The 19,658-nt window shown below is 70.1% G+C and overlaps 2 protein-coding genes across 4 annotated transcripts; one reads left to right on the forward strand and one right to left on the reverse strand.

Annotated features, from left to right (window-relative positions):
* Positions 1-45: 45 nt before the first annotated feature.
* Positions 46-12,747, reverse strand: ITGA3 (integrin subunit alpha 3). Of its 3 annotated transcripts, XM_071818017.1 has the most exons (26): positions 12,476-12,746; positions 8,213-8,334; positions 8,039-8,121; positions 7,394-7,643; positions 7,196-7,279; positions 6,556-6,763; positions 6,154-6,347; positions 5,996-6,084; positions 5,782-5,909; positions 5,601-5,687; positions 5,453-5,520; positions 5,085-5,221; positions 4,501-4,647; positions 4,322-4,419; positions 4,057-4,222; positions 3,904-3,972; positions 3,736-3,815; positions 3,355-3,432; positions 3,093-3,195; positions 2,811-2,981; positions 2,543-2,656; positions 2,341-2,454; positions 1,841-1,939; positions 1,635-1,760; positions 1,097-1,254; positions 785-871 (listed from the first exon to the last, which is right to left on the reverse strand). In XM_071818017.1, exons 1-25 carry the CDS (start codon positions 12,691-12,693, stop codon positions 1,144-1,146), a joined length of 3,144 nt encoding a protein of 1,047 aa, XP_071674118.1. In that variant the 5' UTR covers positions 12,694-12,746; the 3' UTR covers positions 785-871; positions 1,097-1,143. The 3 variants fall into 3 exon arrangements, with proteins under 3 accessions (XP_071674117.1, XP_071674119.1, XP_071674118.1); XM_071818016.1 differs by lacking the exon at positions 1,097-1,254 and having other exon boundaries at positions 46-871; positions 12,476-12,747; XM_071818018.1 differs by lacking the exons at positions 1,097-1,254; positions 12,476-12,746 and adding an exon at positions 12,077-12,099 and having other exon boundaries at positions 46-871.
* A 2,395-nt stretch (positions 12,748-15,142) lies between these two features.
* On the forward strand, positions 15,143-19,480 carry DLX3 (distal-less homeobox 3). Its single transcript, XM_065856400.2, has 3 exons — positions 15,143-16,163; positions 16,512-16,702; positions 18,127-19,480. Exons 1-3 carry the CDS (start codon positions 15,845-15,847, stop codon positions 18,460-18,462), a joined length of 846 nt encoding a protein of 281 aa, XP_065712472.1. The 5' UTR covers positions 15,143-15,844; the 3' UTR covers positions 18,463-19,480.
* Positions 19,481-19,658: the final 178 nt, after the last annotated feature.

The raw sequence follows: 19,658 nt of genomic DNA on the forward strand, positions 1-19,658 counted from the left end.
AGCCCCCCCGCCCCACGGCGGGGCCGGGCACGAGCAGACGCGCGGTTACAAATCCCGGAGCGAGGTTTATTGGGCCCCAGCGGCGGGGGAACAGGGATGGGGCGCGGGGCTCCCAGCCCCCAGTACCGACCACGCTCCAGGGCTCAACACCAAAACACCGACAGGGGACACGGAATAACTTAACCTCCGGCAGCACCCGCGGGGGCACCCCCGGGGATGAGGTTCTGCACCCCCAAGCCAAAGCTGCGTCCAATGCAGACGGGGACGGGGGTCAACATGCAGGATCAGGCCCCTGCGCTGCTTCAGGGAGGAGGAGGCAGAGGAAGAAGGGACAACCCCCAGCACTCCCCAGCGCCCAGGGGAGTCCCGCACCCGGGGAAGGGGGATGCAGGGGGGTGAGCGTGTCCTGGCGTGCAAGGACGTGTCCCGGCGTGCAAGGACGTGTGCGGGGCCTGGCGGGAGGAGTGGCTGCACAGGGGAAGGAGAAGGCACTTTGAGACCAGCAGCGGTCACATCAGGGGACAGGGAGGCAGGCGTGGGGCTGGTCCCTGTGAGCGTGCAAGGCACGAGCGTGCAAGAGCCAGGCTGGGGGGGGCCAGCCCGGGAAGGGGACAGGAGGGGGTGGAAGCCAAGGCCGGGATGCGGCCGCGTCCGGGGGGATGCAGAGCGGGGTGGGGAGATGCACTCGTGCAAAGTCCAAGAGGGCCCCGGTGCTCCCGGGGGGGGGTCAGTAGTACTTCTCGGGCTCCCGCCACCTGGTCACCCAGAGCTTCTTGCGGCCGCCGGGCCGGTGCCGCTGCTCCTGGCGGATCCTCACCGCCTGGTGCTTGGGCATGATCCGGTAGTAGCGGGTCCGCTGGAAGAAGTGGCACTGGGGGGAGAGAGCAGAGGGTCAGGGGGCTGCAGGGGCAGCGCGGGGCGGAGGAGAGACCCCCAAGGCGATGGAGAGCAGAGCGAGCGGCAGAACGGGGCCCCCGAGCCCTACGGAGAGCCCGCGGGGTCCAGGAGGAGCCGAGGCAGTGAGGAGGAGGAGAAGAGGCTGAAGAAGAGGCTGGAGAGGCGGCTGCCGCTGCAGCCGGGCCCCGCGGGGCATTACCAAGGGGAGGGCGCGGGCGCCCGGGGGGGCAGCGGGGCCGCCCCCCGTTAGTAGTCGTCCGTCAGGCGCTTGGTCTCCGAGGGCTGGATCCGCATCTCCGCCTTCTGGCCCTTGGCCTCGTACATGGCGCGTGTGTTGGCCCGACGGAAGAAACCGCACTGCGGGGGGACAGGGTCAGGGGACGGGGGCTCCGCGCTGCCCCCCTGCGCCCCCACCCCCGGGATGTGGTGGGGGGTGGCCCTGGAGACCCACATAACCCCTCCTGGCCCGAGAGGGGGGCCCAGGGATGCCCCAAGGGGCCAGAGCCCCCCCGCCCCCACAGCACAGAGGGTGGGAGCCGTGGGGCAGGAGCCGTGGGGCAGGAGGTGCCATTGCCCAGCCCCTCTCCTCTGGGTTTGGTTTGTTTTGCACTGAGAGACACGTCACGATTTGCTCTGCTCCTCTTCCCATCGCTCGGCAGCCGGGCACCGTTCCCCGGGGGGCACCGTTCCCCGGGGGGACGGCAGCCACCAGCGACACGAGCCCGCGGGTCCCTCACCTTCCAGAGCAGCAGGATGATGAGCCCCAGCAGCAGCAGCCCGGCCGCCACGGCCACCAGCACCAGCCACAGCGCGATCTCGGGCGGCTGCTCCTCCGTCAGCTCCGAGTCCACGTCCACCGAGAACTGGGGGGGCGGGAAGAGCCGTGTCGGGAAGAGCCCTGGTGCCCCAGTCCCTCCCAGAAAGGGGCTCCGGCGTCGCTCACCCGCACCGTGTGGTTCCTCATGCTGATGGTGGGGACGTGGGTCCGGAGGAAAAGCGTGGCCGTGCCATCCACCTTCACCCGGTCAAAGTCCCGGTAGTCCTGGGGGGCACAGATGATGGAAGTGGGGGACAGGGATGATGGGGGGACAGGGATGACGGGGGGACAGGGATGACGGGGGGACAGGGATGACGGGGGGACAGGGAGGGCTGTCAACTGCTGGGTTGAGACCTGGCAGATGCGGTGCCCTGTTCCAGCACTGTCCCCAAGGGGGCAGCCCTGACCCCCATGGCCCTGGCCATGCACCGGTACCCCCCCGGTGCCACTGACCTCGAAGGTGCTGCCCCCCCGTACCCCCCGGTGCCACTGACCTCGATGAAGGTGCTGCCCCCCCGTACCCCCCGGTGCCACTGACCTCGATGAAGGTGCTGCCCCCCCGTACCCCCCGGTGCCACTGACCTCGATGAAGGTGCTGCCCCCCTGTACCCCCCGGTGCCACTGACCTCGATGAAGGTGCTGTTCCAGACGCGGGCGCGCACGCTGAGGCTGGCGGGGTGCTGGCTGTGCAGGAGGGGACACTCGAACCAGACGCAGCGAGCGGTGCCCTTGGAGCAGCTCTGGGAGACGGGGGGGTCAGGGGGGAACCAGAGTCCCCAACACACCGGTGTCCCGGTGGGGGTCACGTGTGCCAGACCCCCCACTCACCAGCACCACCTCCGACTTAGTTTTCTTGGCAGTGGCCAGGGTGAGGGGGGGCTCTGCCGGCGGGGGGGCCTCCAGCTCCCGGCGCTGCCGGGACGGAGCCTGCTCCTGCAGCAGCTGGGGGGACGAGCCCGTCAGTGCCCTGCAGCTCTGCCCCCCGCGGCAGTGGGGCAGGGACGCGGCAGTGGGGCAGGGACGCGGCAGTGGGGCAGGGGCGCGGCAGTGGGGCAGGGGCGCGTCTGCGCACAGCAGCGGGGACGAGGTGACTCACGGTGAGGTTGAGCGGGTTGATGACCCCCCCGGGGGGCTGGCAGGTCTCGTTGCCGTTGATGAGGATCTTGGTGGGGTACAGGAGCCACTTGCCGTTGGGGACCTCGTAGGGCCACTCGAAGCCCAGCAGGATGGTGCCCAGGTCGCCCAGCGACTCGCCCTTGGTGGTCACCTGCGGGGCAGAGCGGGGACGGAGACCGGCGCTCCCAACCCCCCTGCGGGGCAGAGCGGGGACGGAGACCGGCGCTCCCAACCCCCCTGTGACACCAGCCCCCCAGCTCACCTGGAAGTCGAAGGCGAGGGGGCTGCCCACGTCCTGCTCGCGCTGCATGGCCGACTCCCCCACCACGATCCCGCTGAAGTGCGACTGGGCGTGCGGGGGGGCTCTGGGGACAGGATGGGGGGACAGGCATGGCAGGGGTAGCGAGCAGCTCTGGGGCTTCCCCTGTCCCATTTATGGGACACAGGGGGCTGTACCCCCTCATACAGCCAAGCGCGGGGGGACAGGGGCGCGGGGGGGCCGGGGGCACAGCCCCCGCACTCACACGCTCAGCGAGGACTGGATGCTGTACTCCACCAGCAGCCTGGCCAGCACCGGCCGCAGCTCCTCCTGGGTGCTTTGCCTGCCGAGGCTCCGGGTCAGCATCCCCCACCAACAGCCCCCTGGAGCTGCAGGAGCCCCGTCCTGCCCCCCAGACCCCCCCGCCTTCCCAGCCAGCGCCGCTGTGGACACGAGCCCGACCCCCCGCCGCAGACACGAGCCCGAGCCGGTGCCGCGGACACGAGCCCGAGCCGGTGCCGCGGACACGAGCCCGACCCCCCGCCGCGGACACGAGCCCGACCCCCCGCCGCGGACACGAGCCCGACCCCCCGCCGCGTCTGCCCCGGGCAGAGCAGGACCCGCGCCAGGCCCCCAGCCCACTCACGTGGACAGGTCCAGCCACACCGGCACCTCCCGCGTGTCCAGCGTGATCCCGATGGCCTCGAAGGTGATGATCAGCTCTGCCTGCGGCACGGGGACCGCGAGCCGCTCAGCCCAACCCCACCGGCTGCCGGGCCCCAAAAATGGCTGAGGGAGCCGGGGGGACACTCACCCTCTGGTTCCTCTTAAAAGGGTTGCCCAGCTCGCACAGCACCGTCTCTGCAAAGGTGCAGGCTCCGCTCTGGGGACAAAGAACGGGAGGGTGAGGAGCGTCCTGGCAAAGGCCGCCCCGGTGCTGGGGGACGCCGGGGGCGCCGGCGCGTACCGGGCGCACGGAGGAGGGCAGCAGGCTGGGCGGCGCGGTGACGTTGAGCAGCGCCTCGTGCGCGTCCTCGCCGTTGGCGGGCGAGCTGGGCGCGTTGGTGATGTTGATGCTCAGGTGCAGCTTCCGCACGTCCCGGCTGTACTGCAGCACCTGCGTCCCGTTCAGCCTGCGCAGGGACGCCCGCTCAGCGCTGGGGGACGCCCGGCGCGACGGGGACCCTGGGGCTGCGGGACGGGCGGGGGGGACCGGAGGGACCCGCTGTCACCTGGGCAGCGGCTGGTTCTGCTCGGTGACGAAGCTGCTCTGGAGCTGCAGGTTGCTGTAGCACTTGTTGTCGGAGCCGCACTCCTTCTGGAACTCGATCTGGAGGGACAGGGATGTCCCCGTGAGCCCTGTGCCGCTCCAGGCCAGGCCCGGGGGGGCCTGCAGCTCCGTGCTCCCCACCTTGGTCTCGTTCTGGTGGGACTGGTCCTGGTTGAGGACGGGGAAGGCGTCGAGTGAGTGGGGACCCAGCTGGAACTCCCTGCTCTTCTCCAGCAGCGAGTAGTTCATGGAGAGCACGATGGGGTGCAGCTTGTCACGGATGTTGTCCTGGGGGGGCAGAAACCACAGCAAAGCTCTGACCCACAGCACACCCCCCAGCTCCGGCCACGGCCAGGCACCAGGACCCAGCAATCGCTACAGGATGGGCGGGTGGACGGACAGACGGACTGCCGCCGCGCACAGACGGACTGCCGCCGCGCACAGACGGACTGCCGCCCCGCACAGACGGACTGCCGCCTCTGCTCCTGGCCCCGCTGTTCCCAAGACCCTCAGCACCCCGCACCATCCCTCTCCCAGCAGCTCGGACACACACACACAGACACACACACACACGCAGACACGCAGACAGACACGCAGACAGACACGCAGACAGACACACACGCAGACAGACACACACGCAGACAGACACACACGCAGACAGACACACACGCAGACAGACACACATGCAGACAGACACACACACACGTGTGCACTTGCACACTCACCAGCAGCAGCAGCTCCTTGGATTCACAGCGGGTCTCGGGCATGGAGAAGGTGCCGTGGTAGGTGGCAGAGTGGGTCCCCAAAAACCGGACCCGGGGGGCGTGCCGGTCCCTGTCTGCCTCCAGTGTGTACTGCAGGGCTGGGGGGACGGGGTGTCGCACACGCGTGTGCCTCCAACACATCCCTTGCACACGCACACCCCTTGTGTGCACAATGTGCACGTGCCCACGTGCCAACACGTGTGTGTGCGTGTGCGCCCTCCCCAAGTGCGTGCTCGCACCCCACGCGCGCGCCCTTGCATGAGTGCTGGGCCCCCCCCAACGTGCACATGAGCGCTGGGGCCCCCCCCGCTGCACCCCCGGGCACTCACTGATGTTCTCCCTGTAGGCGGGGTCCCCGGCGCTCTGGTTGTAGGAGAAGCAGACGGTCACCGTGATGCTGGGGGGCAAAGGGGCCGTGAGCGGAGCCGCCAGCACCAGCACCGCGGCGCCACGCACGGGCCCGGCGGGGGGGCTCACCAGGAGTCAGGGGTGCAGCGGGCAGGGTCCACCTTGCTGGGGGTCACCGCGAAGGTCTTGTTGAGGATGTTGATCACGGGCCGAGCCCTGGGCAGGGATGGGGGTCGGCTGAGCCCCCCGCGGCGGCGCGGACCCCCCCGCGTGAGGAGGGCGGGGACGCAGGGGGGGCCGCGGGTCCCACCTGAGCAGGACGACCCTCTCGGCCAGGCTGCCCACCAGCAGGTCGGGGTACGAGTTCCCGTCCACGTCCAGCCCCCCGCTCAGCGCGTACCCGAAGGTCTGCAGGCCCAGCTCCGACCCGCTGATCACCTGCGGTTTGGGGGGCGCCACCCGTTGCTCCCAGCCCCGCGGACCGGGGGTCACCCGCCCCGCGGAGGGGCCCCGGGGGCCGTTACCTGCCGGGGCTGGGGCAGCAGCCCCCCCGCGCTGCTGTGGTAGATGTAGACCTTGCCGGGCCCCTCGAACGGCGCCCCCACGGCGATGTCTGCGGGGACAGGAGCGGGTCAGCCCCTCGGCGTGCCCACCCCCCCAGCGCCCCCCAGCGCCCCCGTACCCTGGAAGCCGTCCTGGTTGATGTCCCCGATGCTGGCAACAGCGAAGCCGAAGCCCGAGGAGCTGGGGCCGGTGAGGACCAGGCTGGGGTGCGGCTGGAACCCCCCCACCTCGTTCATGTAGACGTACACGGCGCCCCCCACCTCCTGCTTGCGCTCGAAGTAGTGGGGGGCCCCCACCACCAGGTCCTGCCACCTGTGGGGCCAAGGGGCCAGCTGGGGCTGGGGGTGCAACACGACCCCCCACCCCGACACACTGGGAGCAGTGGCGACCCCCAGAGCCATAGAGACAGCTCACCCCAAAACTCCCCCATAGCTGCGCCCGGGCCCGTGACCCACAGACCCCAGAGCTGCGGGCGCCCCAGCAGAGCCCCCCGCACCCCGCAGAGGCCCGAGCCCCTCACCCATCACTGTTGAGGTCGGCCAGGGCCACGGCGCTGCCGAAGTAGGAGCCGACCTGCGGGCCGGGGAGCAGGAGGCTGCGGCGCAGCGTCTGCTGGGGGCTGCGGCTCAGCAGCAGCACGGCCCCCGTGTGCCGGTACCGCGGGGCGCCCGTCACCAGCGTCACCGCGTCCTGCTGCAGCACCGCGCGGCCCACCTCGGCCGTGTACCCTGCACGGCACGTGTCAGCCGCAGCGCCCGCGCCGCCAGACCCCCCAGGACCCCACAGCCCCCAGCCCACGCTCCCCGCCATGACCCCACAGCCCCCAGCCCACATTCCCTGCCATGACTCCACGTCCCCCCAACCCATGTTCCCCGCCATGACCCCACATCCCCCCAACCCATGTTCCCCACCATGACCCCACGTCCCCCCCAGAACCCATGTCCCCTCCATAACCCACATCCCCCCAACCCATGTTCCCCGCCATGACCCCACATCCCCCCAACCCATGTCCTCCCCCCAGACACCACGGTATCACCACTGCACCCCTGCTCACACCATCCCTGGGGGGCTCGGAGCCTCCCTAAACCCCACCCCCCTTTAACACCCATCCCCAAAGTCCCCCCTAAATCCGCCCCCCAAACCCCCCCTGCCACCCCCACCTATGTAGGTGTTGCCGTTCTTCTCGTTGGGGTAGGAGAAGTCGTGCAGGTCCCACATCTCCCGCTGCAGCATGTAGTTGGTGCCTACAATGGGGGGGTACCCGCGTGGTGGGGGGCAGCCCCTCGCACGCCCGCAGCACGTGTGAACACACGCGGCCGCAGGCGTGTGCACGCACGCGCGTGCCCGGGCACACGTACCCTGCCAGTTGTACGCGCCGGGCGCCCCGAAGTAGATGATGTTGGCGGTGAAGCCGGCGCTGGCGCCCATCTGGCACATGCCGCTCTCGTCGGTGTCGGTGTTGGCGTTGCACATCTCGTGGTGGTACGTCTGCCACTCGTCGCCCAGGTCCAGCCGCAGGTCGTTGCCGCGCACGAAGCACCGGCCCACCATGCGCCGCTGGTCCTCGCTGCCCGACCACAGCACCCGCGTGTAGCGGTGGGCACAGGCCTGCGGGACCGGCCCTGAGCGCCCGCCGCGCCAAAACGGGGCCGCGGACACCCCCCCCTCCCCACCCCCGCCGTGTGCCGCAGCGCCACCCCGGCTGCTGCGTCCACAGGGGAGGACGCTGTCCTGTCACCGCGGAGCTCCCCACGGCGCCAACCCATCCGCACCCACCCGGAGAAGGGTCCCTGCACCCGTCACCCCACAGCTGCTCCAGGGACAGGGGTGACAGGGGGGTGACGGGGGAAAAGGGGGTGATGGGGAGCCCCTGCCCAGTGCCCCCGCACCGGGGACGCGCGCAGGGCCCATGTGAAAGCACAAGCTGAAGGTGCCAGCTCGGCACCGCGCACACGAGTGCCGGGAGCCAGGGCAGCGCGTGTAGCGGCGTGCGCTGCACTCACCAGCACCCTCCCCGCCGGCTGCCGCTGGCTGGCCACCGTCACCCCCAGCCACATGCCGTCGATGATGGCCTTGTCCGGCTCGCCTGGGCGAGGAACAGACAGCGTGAGAGGACGGACCCCCCACCCGAGCCCGCGTGCTGGGGCGTTCGGGGGTGCCCCGGGGCGCTCACGCACTCTTCAGCTCGATGTCGAGGCGCTGGCAGTCGCTGGTGGAGCCGGTGAGGGGACAGGCGTAGACGGCGCCCGTCCGCGTGCCGTTCGTCAGCTCCACATCCTGGGGGGCCCCGACCAGCAGCCTGGGGGGCAGGGGAGGGGGAGGTGGGTGGGCGGTGGGGGAGCGGCGGGTCCAGCCACCCCAATGCCCTTCGCACCATTTTGGGGGTGCAAAGATACTCAGGCTGCTGCAGGGAGGGGGTGGAGGGACAGACCCTGTGTGGGGGACAGACAGACGGACATGCTCCTGGCCGGACCCGAGCCCAGCCCGTGCCCACAGCTGGGACCCCCGTCCCGGTGCGGTGGGTCGGGCTGACACCCCCAACCCTCGCACGCGGCCCCACGGGAGCCGCTCGGCACAACCCGCTGCGCCAGCACGGCCCCCCCGCTCCGTAAACAGTCCCGGCCAACCTTTGAGCCGCAGCGAGCGGGCAGCTGCGCCGTGTCCCCGGCGGGCTCAGCCCCCGCGCCAGGAGCGCGTCCCGGGAGACACCCGGGAGCAGGAGCTGGGACCCGCGCCGGGGGGCACACGGGCACCCCCTGCCCAGCAGGTCCAGGCTTGTCCACCCCCAGGCAGCACCTTCCGGGGTGACTCAGGCTCCTGGGGGGGCACAGGCAGCCCGGCTGAGTCACGGCGGTGCCACGTGGGGGAGGACACTGGCATCCTGGAGGGGTGCCCAGGCCAGGGATGTGGCACCCACAGCTACACGTGCGCTCAGCCCCCGGGGGCTCCAAGGAGATGCTGAAGGGACCCCAGCACCCACCTGGATCCCCACCCCAAGGGGAGAGGCTGGGGACCCCTGGGCAGCGGTGATCGGCGTGCCCGGGGGGCTGCGGAAGGACCAGCGTTTCCACCGGGAGTCCCTGGGGACAGCGGGGACAATGGCGCGAGGAGGCACGGCCATGCGGTGCCAGCGGAGGAAGCGCGGCCCCCCGGGCAGCGGGATGGGGGCACCAGCACCCAGGTAGCTGCCGCAGCCCCAGGCCCGGCTGCGGGGCACCGGGCAACGAGCTGTGCAGCTCTCGGCAGTGACAGCCCCGTCCCCGGCGAGGACAGGGACAGGGCGGCCGCCCCATCCAGCGCCGCGGGGCAGGGAGCGCTGGGAGCGCGGGGCCGCGGGCGCGTCCGGGCAGCGCCGGGCGGCTGAGTCAAAGCCCAGGCGCAGCAGGAATGTGGGGCCCCAGGCGGCCCCCGCCCCGGCACGCCGGGCCCCCGCGCCCGCCCGGTGACGGGCACCGCCGGCGGCACCGCGCGCCTCAGCCAGATGCGGCAGGTGGGGCGGCGGCGCTGAGCCACAGAAGGGCCCCCGAAGGAGCGTAACGGGGGGTCCGCGCCCCCCGGAATGCTGGGCTGGGGACACCCAGGAAGCCCAGCGTGCGGTGCGACGGCTCTTCTGACCTGCCCAGCCTGGCACGCAGCCACCTGCCCCCCAGCCCGAGTGACACGCGGTGACTCACCTGAAGGGGAGGTGACTCAGTGCAGCTGCTGGGACCCAGGGCTGGGGAGAATCGGGGGGTCCTGCCCCCACCCCGAGCCCCAGCAGGACCCGCAGCCCGGGATGCTGCCCACCCCAGCTCCTGGGGACAGGGACAGGCACGTGGCCCTTCCAGGGGCTCCCTGGCCAGGATGGGCCCCCAGGCTGCCCGGGTGGTCCTGGCTCAGCCGGACCCTGGCTCCCGGCAAAGCTCTTCCCAGCCGCCATGGCTGCTCAGGGGTCCCACGGGTCCTGGGGGAAAACGGGCCCGAGCCAAGCGGCTCCGGCGGCTCCTGGCTCCGGCCAAGGCTCCCGGCATGGCAGCCCACCCGCAGGCTCTGCTCCTGGGGGGCCACGGGATGCCGGGGGCTTCTGAGCCCCACTGGAGCGGGGGGGACGTGCACAGGCGTCCCCACACCCGCGTGCGCCTCAAGGTGCCACCAGAGCCCAGCTGCCCCGGGACACACAGGAGCCGGGATGCCGGGGCTCCCGCCGCGGGGACGGCTGCACCGGTTTATGGCACCGGTGCTCCCCGGGGGGCACAAGGAGATGGGCTCAGCCCAGGCCTTGAGCTCGGGCAGCGGAGGTGGAGAGCGGGGGGGCGGGAAGAGAGGCAGGAATGCAGGAGGCCTGGCAGTGCCAATGTGCCCCGGCTGGCCGGGGGGGCACGGCGGGGAGCACCTCATCTGCACCACATCCATCCCCCCGTGCTCGGGGGGCGAGCACCAAGGCAGGAGGGGGCTCCGCACAGCCCCCCGGCCAGCCCTGCCCGCAGGCAGAGCCCAGCTCGGGTGGTTGCGTTGGCAGCGGGGGGGTCCTGACGATCGATCCCCCCCGCCCTGAGCAGGCAAAGCTGCTGATGCCCACACCAGGAAGGAGGCGGGAGGGGAGGAGATGGTTCCTGGGAGCAGCGAGGGATGGACGGACGGATGTATGGATGGATGGACGGACGGATGACCCCCCGGGCGCTGGCCCCACATCCGTCCCCCCTCCGCCTGCCAAGGAGCCGCAGCCCCGCAGGACCCGGCCAAGGCGGGGGGGGTTGGCCGGGCGGGCTCTGGCAATTGGCACAAAACCAGGCAAGGGGGAGGGAAAGACAGAACCCAGCTGGCCCTGCTGCTGGCCCCTCCTCCCACCAACACGCTGTGCCTCAGTTTCCCTGCGTCTTTCAGGGACCCCCAAACCCGCATGGGTCAGGATTTCCCGGCGCAGCCGGGTCCTGCTAACGCAGCCAAAAGCCAAACCCCGCCGTGTCTGAGCGCGGCAGCAGCCAAACCTGGCTCCGGCAGCCAAAGCAGTTTCTTAATCTGAGGGCGGCAGATAAGGCTCCCACCTCACCCTCACCTGGCGCGGGGAGGAGCGAGCAAACAAACCTTTGCATGGGCACAGCTCCGGGACACGAAAAACACCTCCGGAGCCGAGGGTGGGGAACGCGGGCGTCACGGCGGCCGTGCCAGCCCGGCCGGGAAGCAGCTGCCCCCCGGTGCTGCTGAGCATCCCTCCCGCCCCCCAGCAGAGATCATGGGACACCCCCAGTGGGACGATGGCAGCAGGAAGCGTCCCCTTCCTGTCCCACCCGGCTGCGGTGGGGCCGAACCTGCGAGGACGTGCCTGGTGAGCAAAGGGCACGGGAGCTGCCACCGGGGCTGCGGGGAGCGGGTTTGCCCCCCGCTCAGCACCCTGTCCTGTCCCCGTCCCGATGGGCTCCCAGGGAAGGGGTGCAAATCCCCCGGGGTTTCACGCTCCGAAGCCTCTCGAGCCCCTGCAGCGCAGCCCCCGCTTCGCCAGCGCCGCGCTCGGACACGCACGGCCCACGTGGCCCACGCCGGGGAGCACGAGCTCCTGCTGGGCCAGAGCCCCCCAAAACCCCCGAGGCCAAGGAACCTGCGCTGCCAGCGTCTCGGGAAGATGCGCGAGCTGCTCTGTCCCTGTGCCAGCCAGGACCTCGACGTCGATGTCCCCCGCCAGCGGCTCCGACACCCCCGGAGCCGGGGAAACCGGCCGTGGACAGGAGCCAGCGCGTCTCCGTGGGGAGGACGGTCCCCGGGCGCCGGGCCGGCTCCTGCACCCCCGCAGCTGCTCCGCGGGAACGGCCTCGCTCCCGGACCGAGCAACAACAGGCGGGCGAGCGGCCGAAATGCATCTCTGGAATGCGGAGCAGCAGATGCCCCCGTCCAGCAGCTGCCGCGGGTCCCTCTGCACGGCACAGCGGGCAGGAGGGAGCCCTGGGGTCCCCGCAGGACCCCCGCAGCCGGAGCTCCACGGAGGCCGAGCCCGCACAAACCTGCGCCCCCCGGGCGAGGAAAACCCGGCACGGCCCCTGCGCCTGCCCCCCCGCACCGACACGCACCTCGGCATCGCACCTCGGGCCGGAAGGGACCGGGGATGCCCGCGGGGCCAGCGGCGGGAGCACCGGAGGAAAAGGGCTTTGTGGGGCTCCGCGCGGCTGCAGGAACCACAGCTCAACAGGTTCCCCCGGGCCGGAGCTGCCGGAGCCGGGCAGAGCTGCAGGGGGGACACGAGGGGCTGCGCAACCGCCCGGGGACATCCCCGCATCCTGAGCTCGGGGCTCCGGGGCCGCTTCCTCCCCCGAGAGACCCCCCCGCACCCACCCCCCCGGCCGCCCCCTCCCCGCAGCTCCTCCCCCGGCGCACCCCGGGACCTTTGTCCTGTCCGTGGGACCCGCACTCCCCAGGGATCCCCCCCGGCCTGAGACCCCGCTCCCGCCGCAGGGCCCCCCCGCACTCACAGGCTCCGCTCCCGCTGCTCGGTCTGCTGGTGCAGCGCTACCGAGAAGCCGAAGAAGCCGCCGGGGGTCGCGCCCTCCTTGAGCACCGGGAAGGTGAGGTCCAGGTTGAAGGCGGCGGCGGGGAGCAGCGGGAGCAGCGCGGGGAGCAGCGGGAGCAGCGGGAGCAGCCGCCGCAGCAGCCCCGGCAGCGGGAACAGCAGCCGCCGCCCTCCCGCCATGTCCCGCACCGGCCCGGACCCGCGGCCGCGCCCCACCGGGGCCGGTGCGCTGCGGGGCGGGGCCGGGCGGAGCGCGCGCCCTTCCGGGCACTCCCCTTAAAGGGGCCGCACACCCCCCGCACCGGGCACCTGCGGGAGGGCGGGGGCCGCCCCGCGCGTGCGCACGGGGGAGGCGTGGCCACACCTGCGCGTGCACAGCGGGCGGCGGGAGCACGCGCGGTGGCGCAGGCCCCGCCCACGCCCATACCGGGTCGCCCGCCCCGCCCACGCGCGTGCGCGAGCGCGGGGAATTCCGCTCGTGGGGCGGGTGTGCACGCGACGGTGCGGGCTCCCCCAACCCCGCCCCCAGGATCGGTCCCCACGGGCGGGGAAGGCGGCGGCAGCTGCAGCATCACCGCGTCCCCCCGGGAGGCGGCAGCGCCGGCCGCCGCGGTCCCCAGCCCGACTGAGGTCACCGGGAGCCAGCGTGCCGCTCCCACCCGTGCCAGGAAACCCGTGGGTGGGCGGGGGGGAAGTGCCCGCAGGATGTCCTGTGTCCCCCACCCCGATGTCCCCGTGTCCCGGCACAATGTCACTGGAAAGAGTGACGGCACAGGAGACCGTCCCAAGCGCAGACCTGCCACAGCCGGCACAGCGCCCTGGCACCCGGCCCTGTCCTCTGACCCTCGTCCCCGTCCTTGTCCCCAGCACGGGCTGGCCCCGATCCCGGCCCGGAGCACCCCAAACACCCGTCACCTCCCTGGGGACCGGTGGGTTTTGTCTCTGACACAGCGCTCGCCACCGGCACAAAGCGCCCTGGCCAGGTGACCACTGTCCCCCCCCATCTTGGGGACATTTGGGGGCAAAATGGGTCCCTTTCTGTGCCCACTGGGCTGTCAAGTGTTTCAGAGCCTTGCCCTGTGGCCTCGGCTGCCACCCAGCAGGGCATTAACAGCGGGGGGGGGGCCGGAGGGGGGCGTTCACACCTCGAGAAGGGCGTTTGCACCCGGCGGGTGGCAGCACCCACGGGAGTGTCGTGGCCCCAAAAGGCCACTAGGTGGTGACGTCCGCCCAAGGATGCTGGTGGGGGGGGAGGGCTCGTCCTCCGGGTCCCCCCGCGGCTGTGGCAGAGGGGGGGACACGCGGGGATCCAACCCGGCATCTGGGGACCCCCCCCGAGCCTCGTGCGGGACAGAGGCGGCGGGGGCGTCCCTTGTCCCTGGCTCAGCCCTGCCAGCCCCCCGTGCAGGGACCCGCGGGCGCCCCGATACTGCCCCCCCCATCCCAGTGCACCCAGACCGGACACCCCCCCGGCCATTTCCCTCCCCCTGGAAGCTCCCGGGTTTTGGTGCTTCAGCAAGCGCCAGCCTGGCCGAGGAGCCCGAGGCACCAGTGCCTCCCAGTGCCGAACTGGTTCAGGACTGCACAGACCTGCTCCCTGTTTGTGCCCCGCTCCCCTCCCGGCCTGCAGCTCCCGAACCGGCTTTTCCTGCTGCAGAAACCCTCTCGCAGCAGGAAGCAGCGCTGGTGACGGTCCGGCTGGAGGGACCGCCGCGCTGGGGACCCGGGGATGGCCCGGCGGCTCCGCCGGGGCCTTGGGAAACCTCCCCGGGGAGGACCCGCGGAGCTCCCGGCGGGACGGACGGCGGCGCTGGGCCGGCCCGGGCACTCCCGCCCATCTGCGTTAATTCCTCCAATCTCAAATTGCATTTCCCAGGCGGGGGGGCAAACCCGTCACCCCCGGCTGCCGCTGCTGCCCCCTGCAACCCACCTCGAGCTCGTTTCTTTCTATTATTTCTGTTTCTATTTCTGTTTCTATTATTTCTATTACTACTTCTGTTACTATTTCTATTATTTCTATTTCTAATTTCCATTTCTATGATTTCTATTTCCATTATTTTTATTTCTAATTTCCACTTCTCCATTCCCATTTCCATTCCGCTCACATTTCGATTGTTCAATCACGTTATTCGTGTCCCGGCGCTGTTGTCAGGGCCGGGACTCGAACTCGAGGTCCGGAGGGGCCCGGCTCCCCCCTGCGGCCGTCAGGTGGCGCCATCGCACCGCACCGCGCTGCGGGGGGTTCGGGGGACGGTCCGGGGGGGACACGGGGCGACAGGAAGGGAAGAGGCCCGGCCAGGCCCCAGGATCGGCCCCCAGCGCCCCAGCCCCTCTCGGGGTGCGGACCCGCCGGCAGAGGCAGAGACCCCCCCACCAAAATAAAAGTCCCCTCCCAAAGCCCTCCTACCCCTCCCAGTGCTGGGCTCGGGGGTGGCTGGGGGCAGCGCTGGGGACAACGCTGGGGACAGCACTGGGGACAGCACTGGGGGACAGCGCTCGGGGTGGCGGGGGCCCCGGGCTGGGTGACACTGGGGGGGGGCTCTTAGGGCAGTGGGGGGGTCAGGGGTGGGAGGGGGCACAGATCCCCCCGGGGGTGTCCCCACAATCAGCGGTTGGCGCTGCCCCCAAGTCCCCAAGGGGCAGGTGGAGGATGGCAACTTTTGGGGTACATGAGGTTCCCCCACTCATGAGGCTGGGGGGGCTGTGCCTGGGGGACGGTGTTGAACTGGGAGACACTGGGAGCTGCTGGGAGAAGGTGGGAGCTGCGGAGGGAGGGGCGCATCTAAAACATGTCCCTGTGGCCACCCAGCCCGGCGCCCGGACCCATCCTGCCCCCCAACAGCAAACACCCGCACACTCCAAGTCCCCCCTCAGCACCAGGAGTCACCCATCCCCGGCAAACGAGCCCACCCCTTCTCATATTGTCCCCAGAGCCCCCCCGGCCCCCTCCCGCCCCTGCTCCCACAGGCAGGACCTGCGACCTTTATTTATTCCTCTCCCTCCTGCGCCCACTCTTTGTTGTTCTTGAGAGGAGGAAAAAACCCGCAGCCGAGGAGGCAGGAGCCTGTTTTGCCTCCCAGGCAATATTTCTGGAGCCAATCGGAATGCGCACCCACCCTGCCCGCTCCCTAATTAAAGGCTTTAACCGGGGCCGCGCCGAGGTTTGGGCACAGTCACTCCTGCTGCTCGGGACGGTGCGGAGGAGCCGCTCTGGGGACACGGGGCTCTGGGGACTCCGGGCTCTGGGGACACCGGGCCTGACGCTTGGGCAGCCGCCGGACTGGGGGGTCCTCAGCCAGGTGGGCAGCTCCCACCCCCCCCGGCTCCCGCCATGAGCGGCTCTTTCGACAAGAAGCTCTCCAGCATCCTGACCGACCTCTCGGGCTCGCTCAGCTGCCATGCCGCCTCCAAGGACTCGCCCACCCTGCCCGAGTCCTCCGTCACCGACCTGGGCTACTACACCGGCCAGCACGACTACTACTCGGGCCAGTCCTACAGCCAGCCCGTGAGCCACTACCCGTACCACCAGTTCAACCTCAACGGCATCGGCGCCGCCGGCACCTACTCCCCCAAATCCGACTATTCGTACAGCCCGTCCTACCGCCAGTACGGGCACTTCAGGGACCAGCAGCTCCCGGCACAGGACGCAGGTGGGACGCTGGGGACAGCGGGGGCTCCGGGGGGGACAGCGGGGGCTCCGGGGGCGGCAGCGGGGTCTTGGTGAAGTTGCACCCATCTGAGTGTCCCCAGGCTGGGGACGGGGTGGCTGCGGAGCTGGGGAAGGCAGTGGTGTCCCCGCTGGAGGATGACGCGGATGTTGGGGCAGGGGTCGGCCCCCCATGTCCCCACTGCTGCTGGGGTTGCAGCGTGATGGAGCCGCACGGGATGTGGCCGCCCAGGGGATGTCACCAAGCAGGGCGGGGTGACCCCAGCTGCGGGGGGATCTGCTCTGGGGCCCCTTCGCCGTCCCCGGGCTCACGGCTCCGCTCTCTGCGCAGTGTCGGTGAAGGAGGAGCCGGAGCCGGAGGTGCGGATGGTCAATGGGAAACCCAAGAAGATCCGCAAGCCCCGCACCATCTACTCCAGCTACCAGCTGGCGGCTCTGCAACGCCGCTTCCAGAAAGCCCAGTACCTGGCGCTGCCCGAACGGGCCGAACTGGCCGCCCAGCTGGGGCTCACCCAGACCCAGGTAAGGACCGAGCCCCCCGACAGCCCCGACACCCCAGTTCGCAGCCACGGGCAGGAGGGAGCGCGGGAGGGGGAGCCGGAGCCGCCGCCGCGCCGTGCAAAGCCCCGAACCCTGGGGCCTGGCAGGGGCGTCTGTTCCCAGCGGGCGCTGGGAGCGGGGTCCCCGGGTAGGTGCTCCCCGCTTGCCGGCGGGCGCAGGGGTCCCTGTGCCGGGTTTCCCTGTGCCGAGCAGATCGCGCTGCTGAGGAAACAGCAGAGAGGAGGAAGGAGCAGAGAGCGGCGGATCCCGCTGTGCCCCGCTCCCTGCTGCTGGGGTTCAGCCCCCTCCCTCCAGCTCCATCCCAGCCCTCGCTCTGCCCCAGCACCCGGTGGCGGCTGAGCCAAATCCTGCCCCGGTGCTTGGGAGGGTCCTGAGTCAGCAATGCACCATCTCCCGGGAACGCGGGACCCAAATCCCGGTGGGACAGGGCGCTCAGGACGGGGCGCTCGGGACACCCCATCCCGGCAGCAGGTCCTGGCCCTGACTCCGGGCTGTCTGGGGCTCCTCCCGGTGCTCCGGCTCCCCCATTGCACTCGGTCCTGTCACAGAAGGGATTTTGGGACAGGAGCCACGTCCGCCCCAAGGGACCTGGCGCCGGGGATGGCGGTTTGGGCTGGACTGGAGGAGCAGGGAGAGGCGTGATGGGCCTCTCACCACGCAGCTCCCACATTTGGGGCTAAACCCTTGCTTTTGGGGTTTGCCTGGCATGGGGACAGATCTTCCCACCGATCTGCCGGTGTGAGGCGCGTAGGCTGCCGGTGCCGTCACCGCGGCGTGTGACTCCCCCGCAGCCGGTCCGGCCCGGCGCCCTTGTGCCGCCCTTGGCGCGGCGCTCCCAGCGCCCGGCCTTCCTCCTCCTCCCTTGGGCGATGAAGCAATCGGGGACACTCGGCAAAGGGCTGACGGAGCGCGTCACCCACTCCCAGAGGGACATCCTGTTTGGGTGACAACCACCGCCCCCCCGCCCCGTCCCCGGGGCCCAGGGCGTCCAGCGCCGCCTCACCCAGCGCCAGGGACGCTCCCGACGCCCGGCGTGCCGGCTGGGTCCCGTGACGCCCGTGTCCCCAGGACATCGTGGTGCCTTTACACAGCGTGTCCAGCTTCCCTGTGACAGCCCCGTCCCGGGTGCCTTCCCGCGGTGCACCGTGTGTCCGAGGTCCGCGTGACACCCGTGTCCCCAGATCCATCCCGCTGTATCGTGTGTCTGGGGTCCCTGTGACACCCCGTCCCTTGTCCCTTTCCTTGCTGCATCGCGTGTCTGGGATCTCCGTGACACCCCCGTCCCGGGCGCCGTCCCCATGCCACCCCATCCGTGTCCCCCTCCTGTGACCCTGGGGCGCCCGCCCAGCCCAGCCCGGCCCGGCGCTGACCCCCGTGTCCCGCAGGTGAAGATCTGGTTCCAGAACCGCCGCTCCAAGTTCAAGAAGCTGTACAAGAACGGGGAGGTGCCGCTGGAGCACAGCCCCAACAACAGCGACTCCATGGCCTGCAACTCGCCCCCCTCCCCGGCCGTCTGGGACGGCTCCTCGCACGCCGGCGCGCCGGGCCGGACGCCGCTGCCGCAGCCGCTGCCCTACAGCTCGTCCCCCGGCTTCCTGGAGGAGCACAACCCCTGGTACCACCCGCAGAGCCTCGGCGCGCCCCACGGACCCCACCAGCCGCCGGCCGCCACCATGCACCACACCTCCCCGGGGCCCCCCAGCACCGGCGCCGTCTACTAACAGCCCGGAGCCAGACGAGGGACAGAGACAGAGACAGCGCACGACGACTTTGCCTCCTCCTCGTTTTTTCCCCCTACTTTTTGGGTTTTCTTCTTTATTTTTGTTTTTCTTTTGAAAAGAGAAAAGGACAGCCCTGTACGCCCCCCGCTGCGCTCTGCGCCCTCCCCAGCTCGGCTCAGGAGCTCGGGGGCTGCGAGGGGCTGCACTCGGTCGCTCCGGCCAGGCAGCCAGGGAGAAGGCGGCAAATTCTTCCTGTGCATTCCTTTTTCTTCCTTTTTCCACCGCCCTCTAACAAAATTGGGCCCTGAGGAGCCGCGTCCCCCGGGACCCTCGCCAGAGCACCGGGGCCACTGCAGCGAGCTGTCCCCGGGGTCCCCGCGCTGTGACCCACGGAGCCCCCACAGCCGGGGGATGGAGCCGCAGCTGCGGCGAGGAGGACGCGGCACCGCGCTTGGTGGGAGCCCCACGCGGGGATTGCGTCCCCACAGCCGGGAGCTCCAAGGCCGGGAGCCCCACGCCGGGGGATGCCTCCCCACAGCTGGGGGCGTTTTGGGGCCACGGACGCTCCGCGGGACCCCAGCGCGGCCGGTGCCGGGGCAGCCCCGCCGGGCCCACCTGGCACGGTGTCGGACAATCAGGTTGTGATTTAAAAAAGAAATAAAAAGCATGGGGGCGAAAATATTTGACTATTTAAACAGTTCAGGAATGGCTTAAGTTATTTCTAAAGACAAAACTCGTGCTGTGTCCGTTTTCTGGCAGTGCCTCCGTCTGTCTCCGTTAAGCTAATGGCGAAGCAAAGTGCCTATTTTTTAAATAAATCGACAACACATTTTAAAGGAAAAGAAACCTCTTCACTATTTTTTAAGAGAATGATGCTATTTTTTTAAAAGCAGAAGATGCAGTTTTGAGCAGTGTTCATATGTGTTGTACAGTCCCGAGGATCTTATTTATGTTACCTTATATAAATAGGGGTGTAAGGGGGAAGAGTGTACATAAGGTTCGTTTGTATAAAGTTGATCCAAACCAACCCGGGTTCCGTCTGCTTTTTGTTCACCTTCTTTTCCAAGGAAAAAACCCCTGCGGTCCCTTTTCCGCTCTCCTGGGGCACAAAAGCTGCTCTAGAACCGGCAATACGAGCGCTTGGAGCGCGACGGCCCCAAACGCCGGATTTTGGGAGGATTTCGGTGAGCGGGAGG

This window comes from Patagioenas fasciata, chromosome 22 (assembly GCF_037038585.1).
Source record: "Patagioenas fasciata isolate bPatFas1 chromosome 22, bPatFas1.hap1, whole genome shotgun sequence".
Classification (NCBI taxonomy): Eukaryota; Metazoa; Chordata; class Aves; order Columbiformes; family Columbidae; genus Patagioenas; species Patagioenas fasciata.